Source organism: Aspergillus ochraceoroseus (assembly GCF_002846915.1).
Source record: "Aspergillus ochraceoroseus IBT 24754 chromosome Unknown P175scaffold_8, whole genome shotgun sequence".
NCBI classification, from domain to species: domain Eukaryota; kingdom Fungi; phylum Ascomycota; class Eurotiomycetes; order Eurotiales; family Aspergillaceae; genus Aspergillus; species Aspergillus ochraceoroseus.
This window is the reverse complement of record NW_024468483.1, coordinates 99,747-113,388: the sequence shown is the minus strand read 5'-3', so window position 1 is coordinate 113,388 and position 13,642 is coordinate 99,747. Positions and strand designations below refer to the sequence as shown.

At 46.0% G+C, this 13,642-nt stretch overlaps 4 protein-coding genes across 4 annotated transcripts; 1 reads left to right on the top strand and 3 right to left on the bottom strand.

The window, feature by feature from the left end:
* Positions 1-132: 132 nt before the first annotated feature.
* Positions 133-2,202, bottom strand: P175DRAFT_0464365 (uncharacterized protein). Its single transcript, XM_040894844.1, has 2 exons — positions 1,755-2,202; positions 133-1,665 (listed from the first exon to the last, which is right to left on the bottom strand). The coding sequence occupies exons 1-2, from the start codon at positions 2,192-2,194 to the stop codon at positions 306-308; spliced, it is 1,800 nt and encodes a 599-aa protein (XP_040749363.1). The 5' UTR covers positions 2,195-2,202; the 3' UTR covers positions 133-305.
* A 328-nt stretch (positions 2,203-2,530) lies between these two features.
* Positions 2,531-4,507, bottom strand: P175DRAFT_0559879 (uncharacterized protein; the record flags this gene model as incomplete). Its single annotated transcript, XM_040900946.1, has 5 exons — positions 2,531-2,874; positions 2,940-3,649; positions 3,729-3,738; positions 3,801-4,076; positions 4,153-4,507. 5 exons carry the CDS (start codon positions 4,505-4,507, stop codon positions 2,531-2,533), a joined length of 1,695 nt encoding a protein of 564 aa, XP_040749362.1.
* A 338-nt stretch (positions 4,508-4,845) lies between these two features.
* Positions 4,846-9,916, top strand: P175DRAFT_0464360 (uncharacterized protein; the record flags this gene model as incomplete). The annotated part of the gene is made up of 10 exons (XM_040894843.1): positions 4,846-5,029; positions 5,088-5,214; positions 5,380-5,479; positions 5,537-5,847; positions 5,920-6,170; positions 6,226-6,319; positions 6,368-6,803; positions 6,991-7,130; positions 7,233-7,473; positions 7,537-9,916. The coding sequence occupies 10 exons, from the start codon at positions 4,846-4,848 to the stop codon at positions 9,739-9,741; spliced, it is 4,089 nt and encodes a 1,362-aa protein (XP_040749361.1). The 3' UTR covers positions 9,742-9,916.
* A 10-nt stretch (positions 9,917-9,926) lies between these two features.
* Positions 9,927-11,776, bottom strand: P175DRAFT_0525770 (acyl-CoA dehydrogenase family protein). Its single transcript, XM_040899431.1, has 5 exons — positions 11,270-11,776; positions 10,905-11,214; positions 10,616-10,843; positions 10,462-10,551; positions 9,927-10,433 (listed from the first exon to the last, which is right to left on the bottom strand). Exons 1-5 carry the CDS (start codon positions 11,441-11,443, stop codon positions 9,931-9,933), a joined length of 1,305 nt encoding a protein of 434 aa, XP_040749360.1. The 5' UTR covers positions 11,444-11,776; the 3' UTR covers positions 9,927-9,930.
* Positions 11,777-13,642: the final 1,866 nt, after the last annotated feature.

The window sequence follows — 13,642 nt, the reverse complement described above, 5'->3', positions numbered from 1 at the left end:
TTGGTGGGCTGGCTTGAATTTTAGTAGGGATTTTTACTCGTTCTTTACAGTAAATTTAGATGGTGTTGGTAGCACCTATTTCTTTCATGATCACGACAATAGTATAATGAAGATAAAATGCCATGGCCTAGTGGAAGGATATATATATATGTTTTAGAAGAGTTGTTTAGGGCTTGGATTTGTTTATAGTAGCTTCTGTAATATCTGGCTACCAGTATTATCATGTGCATGTATATGTCTCGATTCACATACATCAAAACACCCCTAGTAGTTAATACCAAGATAACAACGGCAATAAGAGGATCTTAGAGCTTGGGTTTCAACTGCTGTTGAAGGGTATAATTGTCCCAATCAACCGGTCGTTTGGCCTGGAACTCCTTGACCCCGTGTGATCCGTCTGTATCGGGGCGCATCATAGCTTCGAACAAGGCTTTGATACCTCGCGTTTGCTCTTCCTGGCCTGCATGTGCCCATGCCAGTCTAACCAGGTCTTTCGTCAGGCAGGACGCAGCCGGCGACGTGGCTTTCAGATGGGTTAGTAGCCTGTCCAGATGTAGGTGCAATTCTTCCACACTATTCGCAACTTGCGCCACAAGGCCTCGTGCCTTCAGCTCCTCAGGGGTTACCGATCGCGCAGTGAGCATTGCTTCACGCGCAAATGCCACTCCCCATTCGCGGATAACATATTTGGAAATCGTTGCGGGACAAAGTCCCAGCTTGACCTCGCTGAGCGTCACAGTTGCACTTGTAACAGCAATCCTAATATCGCATGCAAAGGCGAGCCCGACCCCACCACCAAACGCTGGTCCGTTTAGACATGCGATTGTTACCTTGGGCGACTGGTCAATGGCTTCGAAAAGATTCACGAGTCTCTCATATTGCGCGTCACTACTTGAGTGTCCCTGGCCAACCGGCGTACTACCTCTTGCTAGGTCCATTCCGGTACAAAAGAACTGCCCATTGCCGACAAGGATGATGCGCGAGATCGATGGGTCGTCCGCAGCATTCTTCACTGCAAATGTCACCTCCGAAATCATTGCAGTCGTGAGAGCGTTTCCATTCCTCGGTCGGTTCAAGATAATCTTCAAATTAACTCCCGACCGGAACAACTGCACTCCTTCGGTTTCTCTTCCCAAAATCCACGAGAGTGAGGGGGGGTTCTTCGAAGCAAAGGTGGACTGCTGCTTAGCCGCTAGGGCTGTGCCTGCTCGGCTGGAATTTTCCTTCGAGAGTCGAGTGGATATCCAAACGCCGGTAGATACTAGCTTTGACAGATTGATACCCGTATCCACTCCCGATCGCTGAAACATGTAGACGAGATCTTCGGACGCCACATTGCCCTTGGCCCCGGGAGCGAATGGACAGCCCCCAAGGCCAGCGACACTACTATCAAACACGCGCACACCGCAGTTGTATGCCTCCCATACATTGGCCATTGCTCCACCGTAGGTGTCATGGAAGTGACCTGCCAATTTCTCTAGAGGGACACCATTGCTCTGGAGATATTCAAGCAAATTCCTCACATCCGCAGGACTTCCTATGCCTAAAGTGTCGCCCAGACTAACTTCATAGCAGCCCATTTCCAGTAAAGCTCTTGTGCATCGAAGGACGGACGAAAGGGCAGTTGGACCGTCATAAGGATCTTCGAATATACATGAGACGTAACTGTAGTCGTCAGAACCGTCATTTACGACAGGGAAGCCGTATTCATGGGGAAATGGAAGGTCCAATACCCACTATCAGGGTTTACTCACCCTCGGACAGCAACCCCAGCCCTAGCGGCTTCGTACGCCACTAGTTGGGCTCTGTCTAGACCTTCATCCACAGAGCAGTTAATGTTGGCCTTACTAAACCCCTCACTTGCACTGACAAACACCGCAACTTCCTTCACGCCGATCTCTAGCGCGCTCTGGAGTCCCTTGATGTTGGGAACTAAAACTGGAAGCCGTAGACCTGGATCTTGTATAAGTTGTTGAATGGAGGAGTTTTGTACGATTTTACGGCCGTCGGCTAGCTGGGGAATAGCCCTCGGGGAAACAAAGGAGGTCAGTTCGATGGTTTGCAAGCCGGTACCCCGGAGTCGACGAATCAGTTCCACTTTGGTGGCGCTGTCAATCGATTCCCGGATGTTTTGCAAGCCATCTCGTGGCCCTACCTCGACGATCCTGACAGATGGCAAGGATGGGTTCTGCATTTCTTCAGGGCGTCCGACTTTACAACTGGGAAATGTATTCCGTTCTTTCGACGGATCTATAAAGTCCTCCGATCCTCCCACAACAGTCATCATCCGAGGCCGGACCGTAGCAACGGATCCAAAATCCAACTTCCCTTGGTCCCGCTTAACTCGCATCATAATCCGGGGGTTCGGACCGAAGTAGCCTACTCCAGACTACATACTCCGTAGCTCAGGTTGTTGACTTGTCCCTGGGTAATGGGCGGGCATCTCCCCTTGATCGGATGGACATGGCAAAGGCTAATTTCAGGCTACTCAAACATTTCATTGTATCATACTATTAGTTCCTTAGTATTTTCATAGGCGGGCACGGGTCTTGGTGTGTCCAGCAAGTCGGTTCCCAATATCGCGCAAAATATGCTTCTGATGTTTCCCACTCCCGGTTTTGGGGAAGTCATTCCCAACTCCCGTATCTCCAATCCAGAAGACGTAACTTGGTGACTTGTGCCGGCCTAATTTCCTCTCTACCCATTTCCGTATTTCGTTGTCTGGAATCTTGTGGCAGCACATGGCGGCTTTCAAAAAACATCCAACGACTTCTCCATATCTTTCATCCCTGATTCCTACAACGCTGGCCTCGGTGATATTCGGGTGCGACGCAAGTCGATCCTCGATTTCACGAGGGAAAATGTTTTCGCCGCCTACCAGGATAGTCAGAAATACAAAGCTCCTCCCACTGAGGTATGCTTTGTGGTGAACTACTCACCTCGGATAATAAGGTCCTTGATGCGTCCTGTGATGTGTGCATATCCCGCCTCGTCGATCATGACTTCATCCCCGGTATACATCCACAGTACGCCGTTCTCATCCTGGCGCATAACCTCCCGCGTCTTCTCTTCATTCTTCCAGTAGCCCTTCTGCAAGGCATAGCCGCTAATGCATAACTCGCCCCGTTGGCCTCGTGGGAGGATGTTGCCCTCTTTATCGATCACTTTCGCAGAGGTGTGAGGCATCACCCTTCCTATGGTTGATATCCGCTTCTGATCTGGATCGTCGAGAGAAGTGATAAAGCTGACAGGGCTTGTTTCCGTCATGCCGTACGCAATGAGCATTTTATCGACCCCCATTCGTTCTCGAATCTCATTCATCAAAACTTGAGACACTGCCGACCCGGAGGCAAGACCTGTTCGCAAACGTCGTGGCTTCTGTCCAGTCTTGGATAAAACCTCGAGTTCTGCCACCAACATAGTTGGCACTCCCAAGAGAACGGTGGGGTTCTCGTTCAAGAGGGCATCCACCACACTACTCGCACGAAAGTAGTCGGACGGGAAAACAATGGAACTACCGTAGCAGAACGAAGCTAAAAATCCCAGCACCAGGCCAAAACAGTGAAACAAAGGAGGACCACAGCAGACAATGTCGTCCGGCGTAAGACGCATTGCATCTCCCACAAATCGTGCGTTATTAAGAATGTTACTATAGCAGGTTAGTAGCATTCAGCACCCTTAGAAAGGTTGCAACTTGCATATTTGTTAGCATCGCTGCCTTAGGGGACCCAGTAGTCCCTATGGCACAGCTTCATCAGCGCGCGGAACTCCTCGAGTCAAGAGGGATTTGCAAGACCTACCAGATGTGAACTGCAAGTTTAAAACGTCTTCTGGTGCAAGCATCTTTGTGGCCTGCTCTAGCAGCGTATCTTTGTCTCTTGAGTGTCCCTGGGCTATGAAGCTTGTGTAGGACTGGATCATACCGCCAGCAAGGCCGCCTACATTTCCTCGCAAGTATACTACTTGCTGTAAATCTCGTAGATCTGGACCCCTTTGCTTTGCTGACTGAAGAAGTTTAATGTGTCCTATTAAGCTCCTTGTTCCAATGCCTGGAGTGATAAAGACGGTCTTACAGGCTAATAAACGAAATCAGCGGGGCAAACAATATGATAAAATATACAAGCTGCTGGGAAGAGATAAAAAGACTCTTACAGCTCTGGTAGACAGCATTCTTTAGCTCGTCTGGCGTGTATGTGTTATTCAGTACTACTGCTGGACATCCAATTCGTGCGGCACCAAGAAAGACCTCAATATACTCGCAGCTATTTCCGTCCATTATTCCGATGCAGTCGCCATGGCGCAAACCAAAGTGTAACATGGCCTTTGCAACTGTTTTGCTTCGCTCGGCAAGATCATGGTACGATAGCCGTGTAGATTGCCATGGAACAATCAACATAGGCCGGTCAGCATACCGATTTGTCTGCTCGTCAATTATGTCGCATAGAGTCTTGTTACTCCAGATCTCGGGTTCCTTTGGCCCATGAATAAGAGAGAGTTTGGGTACCATTATGTGGAAATCCTGGGCTCAGTAGATCCTGCAATAAGTACCGTCAGTGCCGCAACAGATGTGAGGATTATCTAGTTACACAACCACTCATAGACAAAAGCCCATGCGCCTAGTTGCACATAGAACAACATCTTTATACCCCCGGAATATCTCGAAATCTTGTGGAAGGGGGTGCTTCGCGACTCCCGGTCCCTGCGGAGGGCTTCCCGACACTTCGGTCCGGCCGTCGAGATGCAAAGAACCTTGACTAGGATGAAAGAATTTATAGCGGAAAAGCAGACTTATTTCTGTACAAACAAGACTGTATAAGAAATTCCACTAATAGATACTCTCACTCAATGGCAACGGAGTCTTCTTTCCCTGTTTGGCGCTCCCGCGTTGACTTGCGGGGAGAGCAATTCAAACAAAATAAGACTGCCTGGATATCTGTTATCAACCGCTTTGAGCAAGCCTTGCAACTTGTTTCCGCTGAAGGAGATCAGGTTTCTTTAAAGAGACACCAATCTAGAGGACAGCTACTGCGTACATGGATCCCAAATGGTTCGTTCTTGCGCCTGTCTCGCTAATTCTTCTTCCACAGCAAGGGATCGTGTTGCCCTTTTACTAGACCAGGACACACCATTTCTCGAGCTAGGGGCCTTCGCTGGGTTTGGGAATAGGGATTCAACACCATGCGCGAATCTGATTGCAGGGATCGGTAATGTTAGGTATTTATACACAATATCACTGTGCTTCAGGGCCACAGCTAACTGCAACCTAGTGGTCGTCCATGTCTCCTCATGTCGCATATCCCAACGCAAAGTGGAGGGGCTTGGAATGAGATGACGGGTATGCGAATTGAGCTTCATAATATGTATCATTTTGGTACAAAGTACATATATGTTTCTGACCTCACGTTTAGTCCTCAAAACGAACCGCATGATGGAAGTGGCATTCGAGAACGATCTGCCCCTAATCTCACTCGTCCAATCTGTATAGTTACACTTTGAATGTGTCTTCTATTTGCTGCTTGCTGAGTATCGTATCTAGGCTGGTGTCTTTCTCCCTCAGCAGTTCCGTGTCTTTCATAAAGGAGGTCAGCTTTTCCGTGATCTTGCAGTACGCACACAGCATGGCAAACCTTCATGCGCGATTGTCTTTGGCTCATCCACGGCGGGTGGCGCCTACCATCCAGCGCTATCAGACTACACCATCTTTGTAGAGAACCAGGCTCAAGCTTTTCTCGGAGGGCCGCCGCTCGTAAAAATGGCAACTGGAGAAGTTATAGGCGCTGAAGCGCTCGGGGGCGCGAATGTTCATGCAACAATCACGGGCCTGGCAGATCAGGTTGCCATCGATGAGTATGGGCTTAATAATGCAATTTATTGATGGGCTTTGAGAGAATTACTTTGCTAATTGTTTGTTTTCTGCAGATTTGACGCTATTATGAAAGCAAGAGAATGGGTTGCCTCACTCCATGAACGAGCTCCCCGTATTCATGGTCTCATTACCCCAGCTGCACCTAGATATTCTATTGAGGACCTTCTATCTATCGTGAATCCAGATATCCGGAAACCTCTCGACATGTTTGAAGTCCTTTTGAGAATCGTGGATGACTCTAGACTATCGGTGTTTAAGCCCAAGTATGGGCCGAATATGATCACTGCCTGGGCGCATATCTTGGGTAAGCACGCTCTATTTCTCTTCACTCATGGATTAGGCCTAATTGATAAATTCAGGTTTCCCCATTGGCATCATAGCTAACCAGATATCGGTCATAAACCCAAATGAGGCCTCTAAAACCACCCAGTTCATTCGCCTGTGTAACCAGCAGTAAGACTTCATATCCATGCATGCAACTTGTATCCCTAATTATCTTAGAAATATCCCTCTCATTTTCTTTCACAATGTCACTGGTTTTATGGTAGGAGCTAAAGCTGAACACGCTGGAATTATCAAGATGGGCGCCCAGCTCGTCTCAGCCGTCAGCTGCTCAAAGGTACCGCATATCTCCCTCATTCTAGGAGCATCCTACGGCGCAGGAAACTACGCCATGTGTGGTCGGGCGTATAGACCACGATTTATTTTCACATGGCCCACTGGCCGGTGCAGTGTTATGGGTCCTGACCAGCTTTCCGGTGTGATGGAGACGATCCAGGCATCTAGTGCGAAGTCCAAGGGACAGGTCCTATCTCCAGAAAAACTGAAGAATCAGGTGGAAAGTTTCCGACAACAAGCACAAAATGACAGTGAATGCTACGCAACGAGCTCGATGCTAATTGACGATGGGATCATTGATCCACGAGACACGCGCGATGTCCTTGGGATGTGTCTTTACGTCGTGACTCTGCCAGGTGTGAATGGGACGCCGACCCACAATTTGCTTGCACGAATCTAGATCATAATCAGCTGTGATAGTTACTATATTTTAGATTTAGTAAAATTCCTTACAAGCAATATTTTCCTTGAGATACACCGTAAACACGGCATTCGTAGACCCGTAGCTTGGGGCCCCCGCCCTATTCCCTCGAAAGCTATTCTCCGCACAAGGGGATTTACTCTTTGTAGAGCAAATTAATATCCAAGTATCCGAAATACCAATTAGAGGCGTTACTCGATCATGGGGCCTCCGGTCCGAGCAGTGGTAGCCCGGTCCGATGCGGAGAAATCCGCGGTATCAAGATAGGATATTGCTTCTCGCATAATAACCCAGGTATCTTTCGATGGATAACGCATCCACTTACAGTCCAATAATTCCACCGTCCAGGCTCTTCGTCAGTAGCTCAGAGATGACAAAGACTTCTTCGCAAAACGAATGGCCCGTGCATGCAGCGCCTTTAAGGAAACCACTATATGTGGCAGCGCCTCCACTACGAGAGGATGGCCGTCCAATTATCCAGAGGGTAATGATTGCAAACCGCGGTGAGATAGCTTGTCGTATTATTCAAACATGTCGCAAATTAAACATCAGTTCTATTGCTATCTTTGTGGATGAGTATAGCCTCCCTTCCCTATTGTCGCCTATGTTGTTAGGGTTGAATGTTACCAAGACTAACTGCATGTTCAGAGACTCCTCCTCACTTCATATACGACATGCAGATGAATCCATCAATATCGGAAGCATCAATCATAGCAAGCATAATCCTTTCTTAGACATTGACCTCCTCATTCGAACTGCTCTGTCAGTCCAGGCTGATGCCATCCACCCTGGCTACGGCTACCTCAGCGAGAATGCAGAGTTCGCCCAGGCTGTGCGTCAGGCTGGCATGATATTCATTGGTCCAGGCCATCAAGCTATGTCAACATTAGGCGATAAAAGGGCAGCCAAAGACTACCTGCGCAAACACGCACCAGATGTACCGCTCATCCCGGGATATGCTGGCTCAAGTCAAGATGCCAAAGAGCTGGGCAAAGTAGCGGCAGAAATCGGATTCCCAGTGATGCTCAAAGCATCTGCCGGTGGCGGTGGTAAAGGAATGCGTATTATCCGAAAGCCTGATGAATTACAGGCTGAGTTAGAGCGGGCTCAATCAGAGGCACAGCGCTCGTTTGGTTCCGCGGATTGTATTCTAGAAAAATATGTGGAGAGCAGCAAGCACGTCGAGATTCAGATTGTCGGAGACTCTCATGGAGAGGTTATTTCCTTCTTTGAACGAGATTGTTCGGTCCAGAGACGTCATCAAAAGGTCATCGAAGAAACACCTTGTTCCTTTTTGAACCCGGAGACTCGACAAATGATGAGTGCGGCCGCTTTACGCATCGCGAGGTTAATTGGGTATGAAAATGCCGGTACCGTTGAGTTTGTTCTCGACATTGCAACGGGCAAGTTCTACTTCCTTGAAGTCAATGCCCGACTTCAAGTCGAGCATCCCATTACGGAGGAGGTGACAGGAGTTGATTTGGTATCCCTTCAACTGTTCGTGGCAGCGGGTGGTAGTTTACGCTCTCTTCCCGTTCTTCAGAATATCACCCAATATGGACACGCTATCGAGTGCCGTCTCTGCGCTGAAGACCCCCGTCGTAACTTCTTCCCGGAGAATGGCAAGATCCACCTCTGGTTGCCAGCCCCGGGACCCTTAGGTCCAAGTCGGGATGTCCGCTACGAGGCTGCCATCAACACGGGGGCCTCAGTCTCAATCTACTTCGACTCAATGATTGCTAAGATAGTTGTTTGGGCGCCAACAAGGGCCCTGGCGATTGAGAAGATGGTTAAGGTGCTTGCACATACCGTTTGTGTAGGTGTCAAAACCAACCAACTCCTGTTACAACACTCGCTCCTGCACCGTGCATTCCGTAATCCGGCGTACACCACTTCCTTTCTGCCGGGAAATCTCGATGAACTTCTACGGGAGCCTCTTTGCTTGAGTAATCCCGAACTACGCCATTCTTTCTCTATTATTCCAGCAACTGTGCTGCGCAATCTTGCAACTTCTGCCCCTTCGCAGTCACGACCTTTCCAACACATTCGCAGGCAGTTTCGAAATCAGCGTTATGACCTTGTCAACCTCCAGTACGACATAATCACCTTGTTGGACTGGCCGTATAATGTACCACAAGATTCAGACACAGCAAGACCCCTTATCTGTGTATGGAAGCCACAGTCCCTGGCGTCGCAATCTCTTAGCGAGGCGTATCTTCTCGCGATGCCCGACAGTGAGGATTTCAAGGGAAGTATAGAGTCGGTAACCGGAAGTATGAGTGCATGCTATAACCAAATCAGCCAAGCGTTTCGAGAGAGGCAAATGATCCTATCAGGCACTCGGTACACAGTCAGTGTCGATTCCTGGCAACCAGTAGAAGCAAACACGACGGGTCCCGAGTCATGCATTCGCACTACGTTGGAAATCTCAATCAACGGTTCCAAAATACTAGCACATGTTGTGGTTAATTGCGCTAAGGAAGAAGCTCTGGCGGGTTGTCTTAACAGGGAACAAAGCGTCTTCTGTCACTTGCCAGTAATTGGGACGTACCTTGAGTTTCGACGAGATACGGCGTTGACCTTCATAGAAAGCAAGCGAGCGAGAGAAAAACCGGAAAATGGTGAGACCAAAACCGTTACAGCCCCCATGCCTTGCAAGGTGCTATCTGTTCTCAAGAAAAATGGGGATGAGGTCAAATCAGGAGACAGCGTCATGGTCATTGAGAGCATGAAGATGGAAGTGACTATCACCGTCTCAGCAGACGGCAAGTTCCAAACGAGCTGGAAACAAGGCGATGCGGTTGGGGAGGGAAAGATTCTTTGCAACGTCATCTAGATTTTTCACAAGATTATAGCTTTGGTCAAAGTACCATTTTATGGTGGGAAGCTAGAATTAGGTATTGAATATGAGTATCCAAGGGCAGCCCATATGCAGCGTGTCTCGTACTTAGGATATTTGGAATTCATTCAAGTTTGTACCCGTTAAGAACGCACAAAAATATTTTAGATGCAATTCCTACTGCTTTCACAGCTTACTCTGCAGTTTATTCATCGCCTTAATCTCCTGGCTCACAGCCAATTCGGACAGAATCTCTTCACTCCCTCCGCCTACTACCATCACTCTAGTATCGCGGCTCACCTGCTCAATCTTCGCACCACGGCCATTCTTCGAATATCCTAACCCCCCCATAATCTGTTGAGCTTCCCTGTTTACCAACTCGAGGGTTCGTCCCGCGAGAACTTTGAGATTAGCAAACAAGCCACCCATTGCCATATCAGTATGATTCTTCTTCGCCATCTCGGACATGTATACTAGCTGCTCCATCCATGCGTATGTGGAATCTAGACTACGAGCCATTGCAGCAAATTTAGCGCGAATGACCTGGTTTTCGATGAGTTTCCTGCCGAATGTCTCCCGAGTTATAGCGTGCAGGTAGGCGTCTTCCGCGCATCCACGGGCCATACGAAGAGAAGTACAGGCAAGCCACAGACGTTCGTGGTTAAAGTCTGGATTTTGTTCAGTGCCTTCTGTTCATGGCAGTAACAGGGTACATACTGTTCATAATGATTGGGAACCCTTTGTTCTCTTCTCCAAGCAAATTAGCAACCGGGACTTCCACCTGATCAAATTCAATATAGGTCGATCCTATCAAATCAGAATACGTCATTAGCTTCCTTGGTGAGAGTTGCCGAGGGATTGAATTGCTTACCGCTGGCATGAACACCGGAATTATCTAGCTTCCTGCACGTCACTCCGGGGCCCTTCAGAGGAATCACTAGAGCCGATATTCCCCTCGTTCCTTCGCCCCCGGTGCGAACAGCAGCAGTACAGTAATCGGCAAAAATGCCATTGGTGATCCATTTCTTTGCGCCGTTTACGATATATATATCCCCGTGTCGTTCAGCAGTAGTAGTAATTCCCGCAACATCAGATCCGGCTATTCATCTCGATCCATGCGTTAGCGCGAACAACTCGGGCTGCGAATCCCTGCCACTTACCATCGGGCTCCGTAACACCCAAGCAGAACCGGGTCTTGCCTTTGAGCATATCGGGAAGAAACCTCCGTTTCTGCTCCTCGTTACCAAAGTTAATCACAGGCGGGCCACCGATCGAATTCCCGCATCCTAGCGCCCAGATGACCCCGAGATATCCGCAACGGGCAATCTCATCAATCAAAATTAAATCATGAAATCCGTCCCATTCCTGGGAGTCAATCCCAGCTGGGAGTTTCTGTCCTTGCAAATGTCCCACGGCGAGGGGAAATGGAGTAGCTGCGGTGTAACCAAGTTCTGCATGCCGTCGATGGACCTATTGTAAACGAGCTTAGAAGGCTATTCCGTCGACTTTTAGGGGGCCCCCTCACCTCCGCTGGGACAACTCCCTGTTTCTCCCATTCTCCACAGAATGGCACAATATGTGTCTCAATATATGCGCGGACCTCCTTTTGTAGGCGTCTATGGGAGTCCTTGTAGTAGGGACTGTAGCCACGACTCAACCACAGAGGGTCGGCAAAGGGAGTAGTAGATACAGATGGCATTCTTGTAGAAGATCTACCTATGTATTCAAATCAAGTGCAGTATTAGTTAACTGGGCTGGATTGTTCAGTCAACGTCGAGATTGTGATTTGGGTAAATTTGCTCCTTGGGTCTCCGCAAACATCGTTCTCAACCGGTATCCTGATGTACTACTATCCATATATACAACTTAGCGAGGTCAATTGTATGTTTGTGTCGCGAGCTTTTTCTCTCTCTCGGTCCGAAACAAATGCGGCCGGTCGGTTCGGACCGATACGTAATGACACAACCTCGCATTTTCGGAATAGGGTAAAATGTCGGGTGGTTCTGCATGTTTCTACGGAGTACGTTTGGGGTTATCACCCTGGGTTTGTCGTCATGCTACTTTGGCCAAGTAGGACAAGTAGGGCGATTAGGGTAGATACGTATATATATGTTGTGACGGCCTCTGGATTTTTAGATTTGGACAGTGCCCGCATCCGGCACAGCCTTGAGCCATGTCCAACAGGGTAATGAATCCCATGATATCACATTCTACATCCTTAGTTAATGGAAAATGAAAATTAGACCTTGACTGGTTGTCCCTATACTAGGGTTAGGGACAACCAGTCATCACGAATCTCCTATTCCTGTCCTGGGAACAGTTTAGCGTCCCCCAAACCAGGAAATACAGGCAAAAACAAGGAGTATCCATGCCTTTCTGCCTACCTAAACCGCTACCCACTTTAGGTGCGCCATACATTCTTTGTGATCATACATTCTTCGCGATTTTTGATATTTCAACTTATTTTTATTATTATTATAACATAACATACCTAAATCTCTAGATTTTAATAAATCTTGCTTGCTTGAAGCTATTGCCACAGTTTAAAAGTAAAAAAAACCAAATATTATAAAGATTACATGAGAATTTAATATACCTAACTCTATACTCTAAATATACCTCAAAAAACCAAAAATACTAGTAATACTAATAATAATAAATAAAAACCTTCTACAGCCATATTAGGAAAAGGCCTTAATTAACTAGATTATATAAATACAGAAATAGAATATCCTACTAACTCCTATAGTTATTATAATATAGGTAAATTAGATACTTACTTACATGGGGTTAGATAAGCAAGTTAGTAAGATATAGCCATATTAATTTAAATTATATATACCAGCAAATCTAGGACTTGCTCCAGTAAAGTAAAAGACTAAGGAATTAAGGTAGATATAAATAGAGGATACTAGCTTGCTTTAATACTAGTATAACCTTTTAAAATTACTTCTTTGCAGGATCCTGGCTTGCCTTGTCTATAACTTTAATAAATATAGTTTCCAACTAGGTAAAGATTATGATAAGAAGGTTTTTAGGGGTCCTAAATACCCTAATCTTATAAAAAGTAAGTAAGGTAAAAATATTACTATAGTTGAATATATTACTATAGATAGTTAGGTAATAGACCTATTTTTTATTTTTAAAGCAACAGGTAACTATATAAAGGTCTAGTATCATGATATAGAATAATTACTATCTAAAATAATAATAGTAATATCCTTAAATAGTTAGATAACTAATAAGCTTGTGCTTGCCTAGCTATATTAATTTAATACTAAAATAAAGTATCCTGATCATACTAAGTAAGGCAAGAAATAATATCTAATATTTAATAATTATAGCTTGTACCTTATACTTAAATTTCTATAATATTATAAGAAAAATAATATTATTTCCTTTAATTTTATAACTTATTTAACATATCTTTACTAATCTCTTGATGGAAAACCTTTTCTTACTTATAAGACTAATTTTTACCTCAAGAATAATAAGCTATCTTAATGGAGGGGTAAGCTATATAAGAAGGTAGAGTTCTTGAAGATTATCCAGCTAATTTATAACTAGACCTTTTACTAGCAAATTATTCAAGATACCTTTAAAGAACATAATATCTAGCTAGTTAATAGTACTAAAATTATTAAAAAACTAGCAAATTAGATAGATATACTAGATATATTAATTAATCTTTATTAAACCTTATCTTTACTACTATTACTATCCTCCAGCATTAAAAATAGTCCTCTAGTAACAATAAAGGCTCTTCTAAAGAATCAGGCAAAGATTATAAAGGAACTTAATAAGGTATCTAACCAGGCAAGGCAGAATATATCAAAACTCTTTTAATATCAGGTAGAGAAGCTCGAGGAGCTAAAAATAACCTAGGAAATAATTTAAA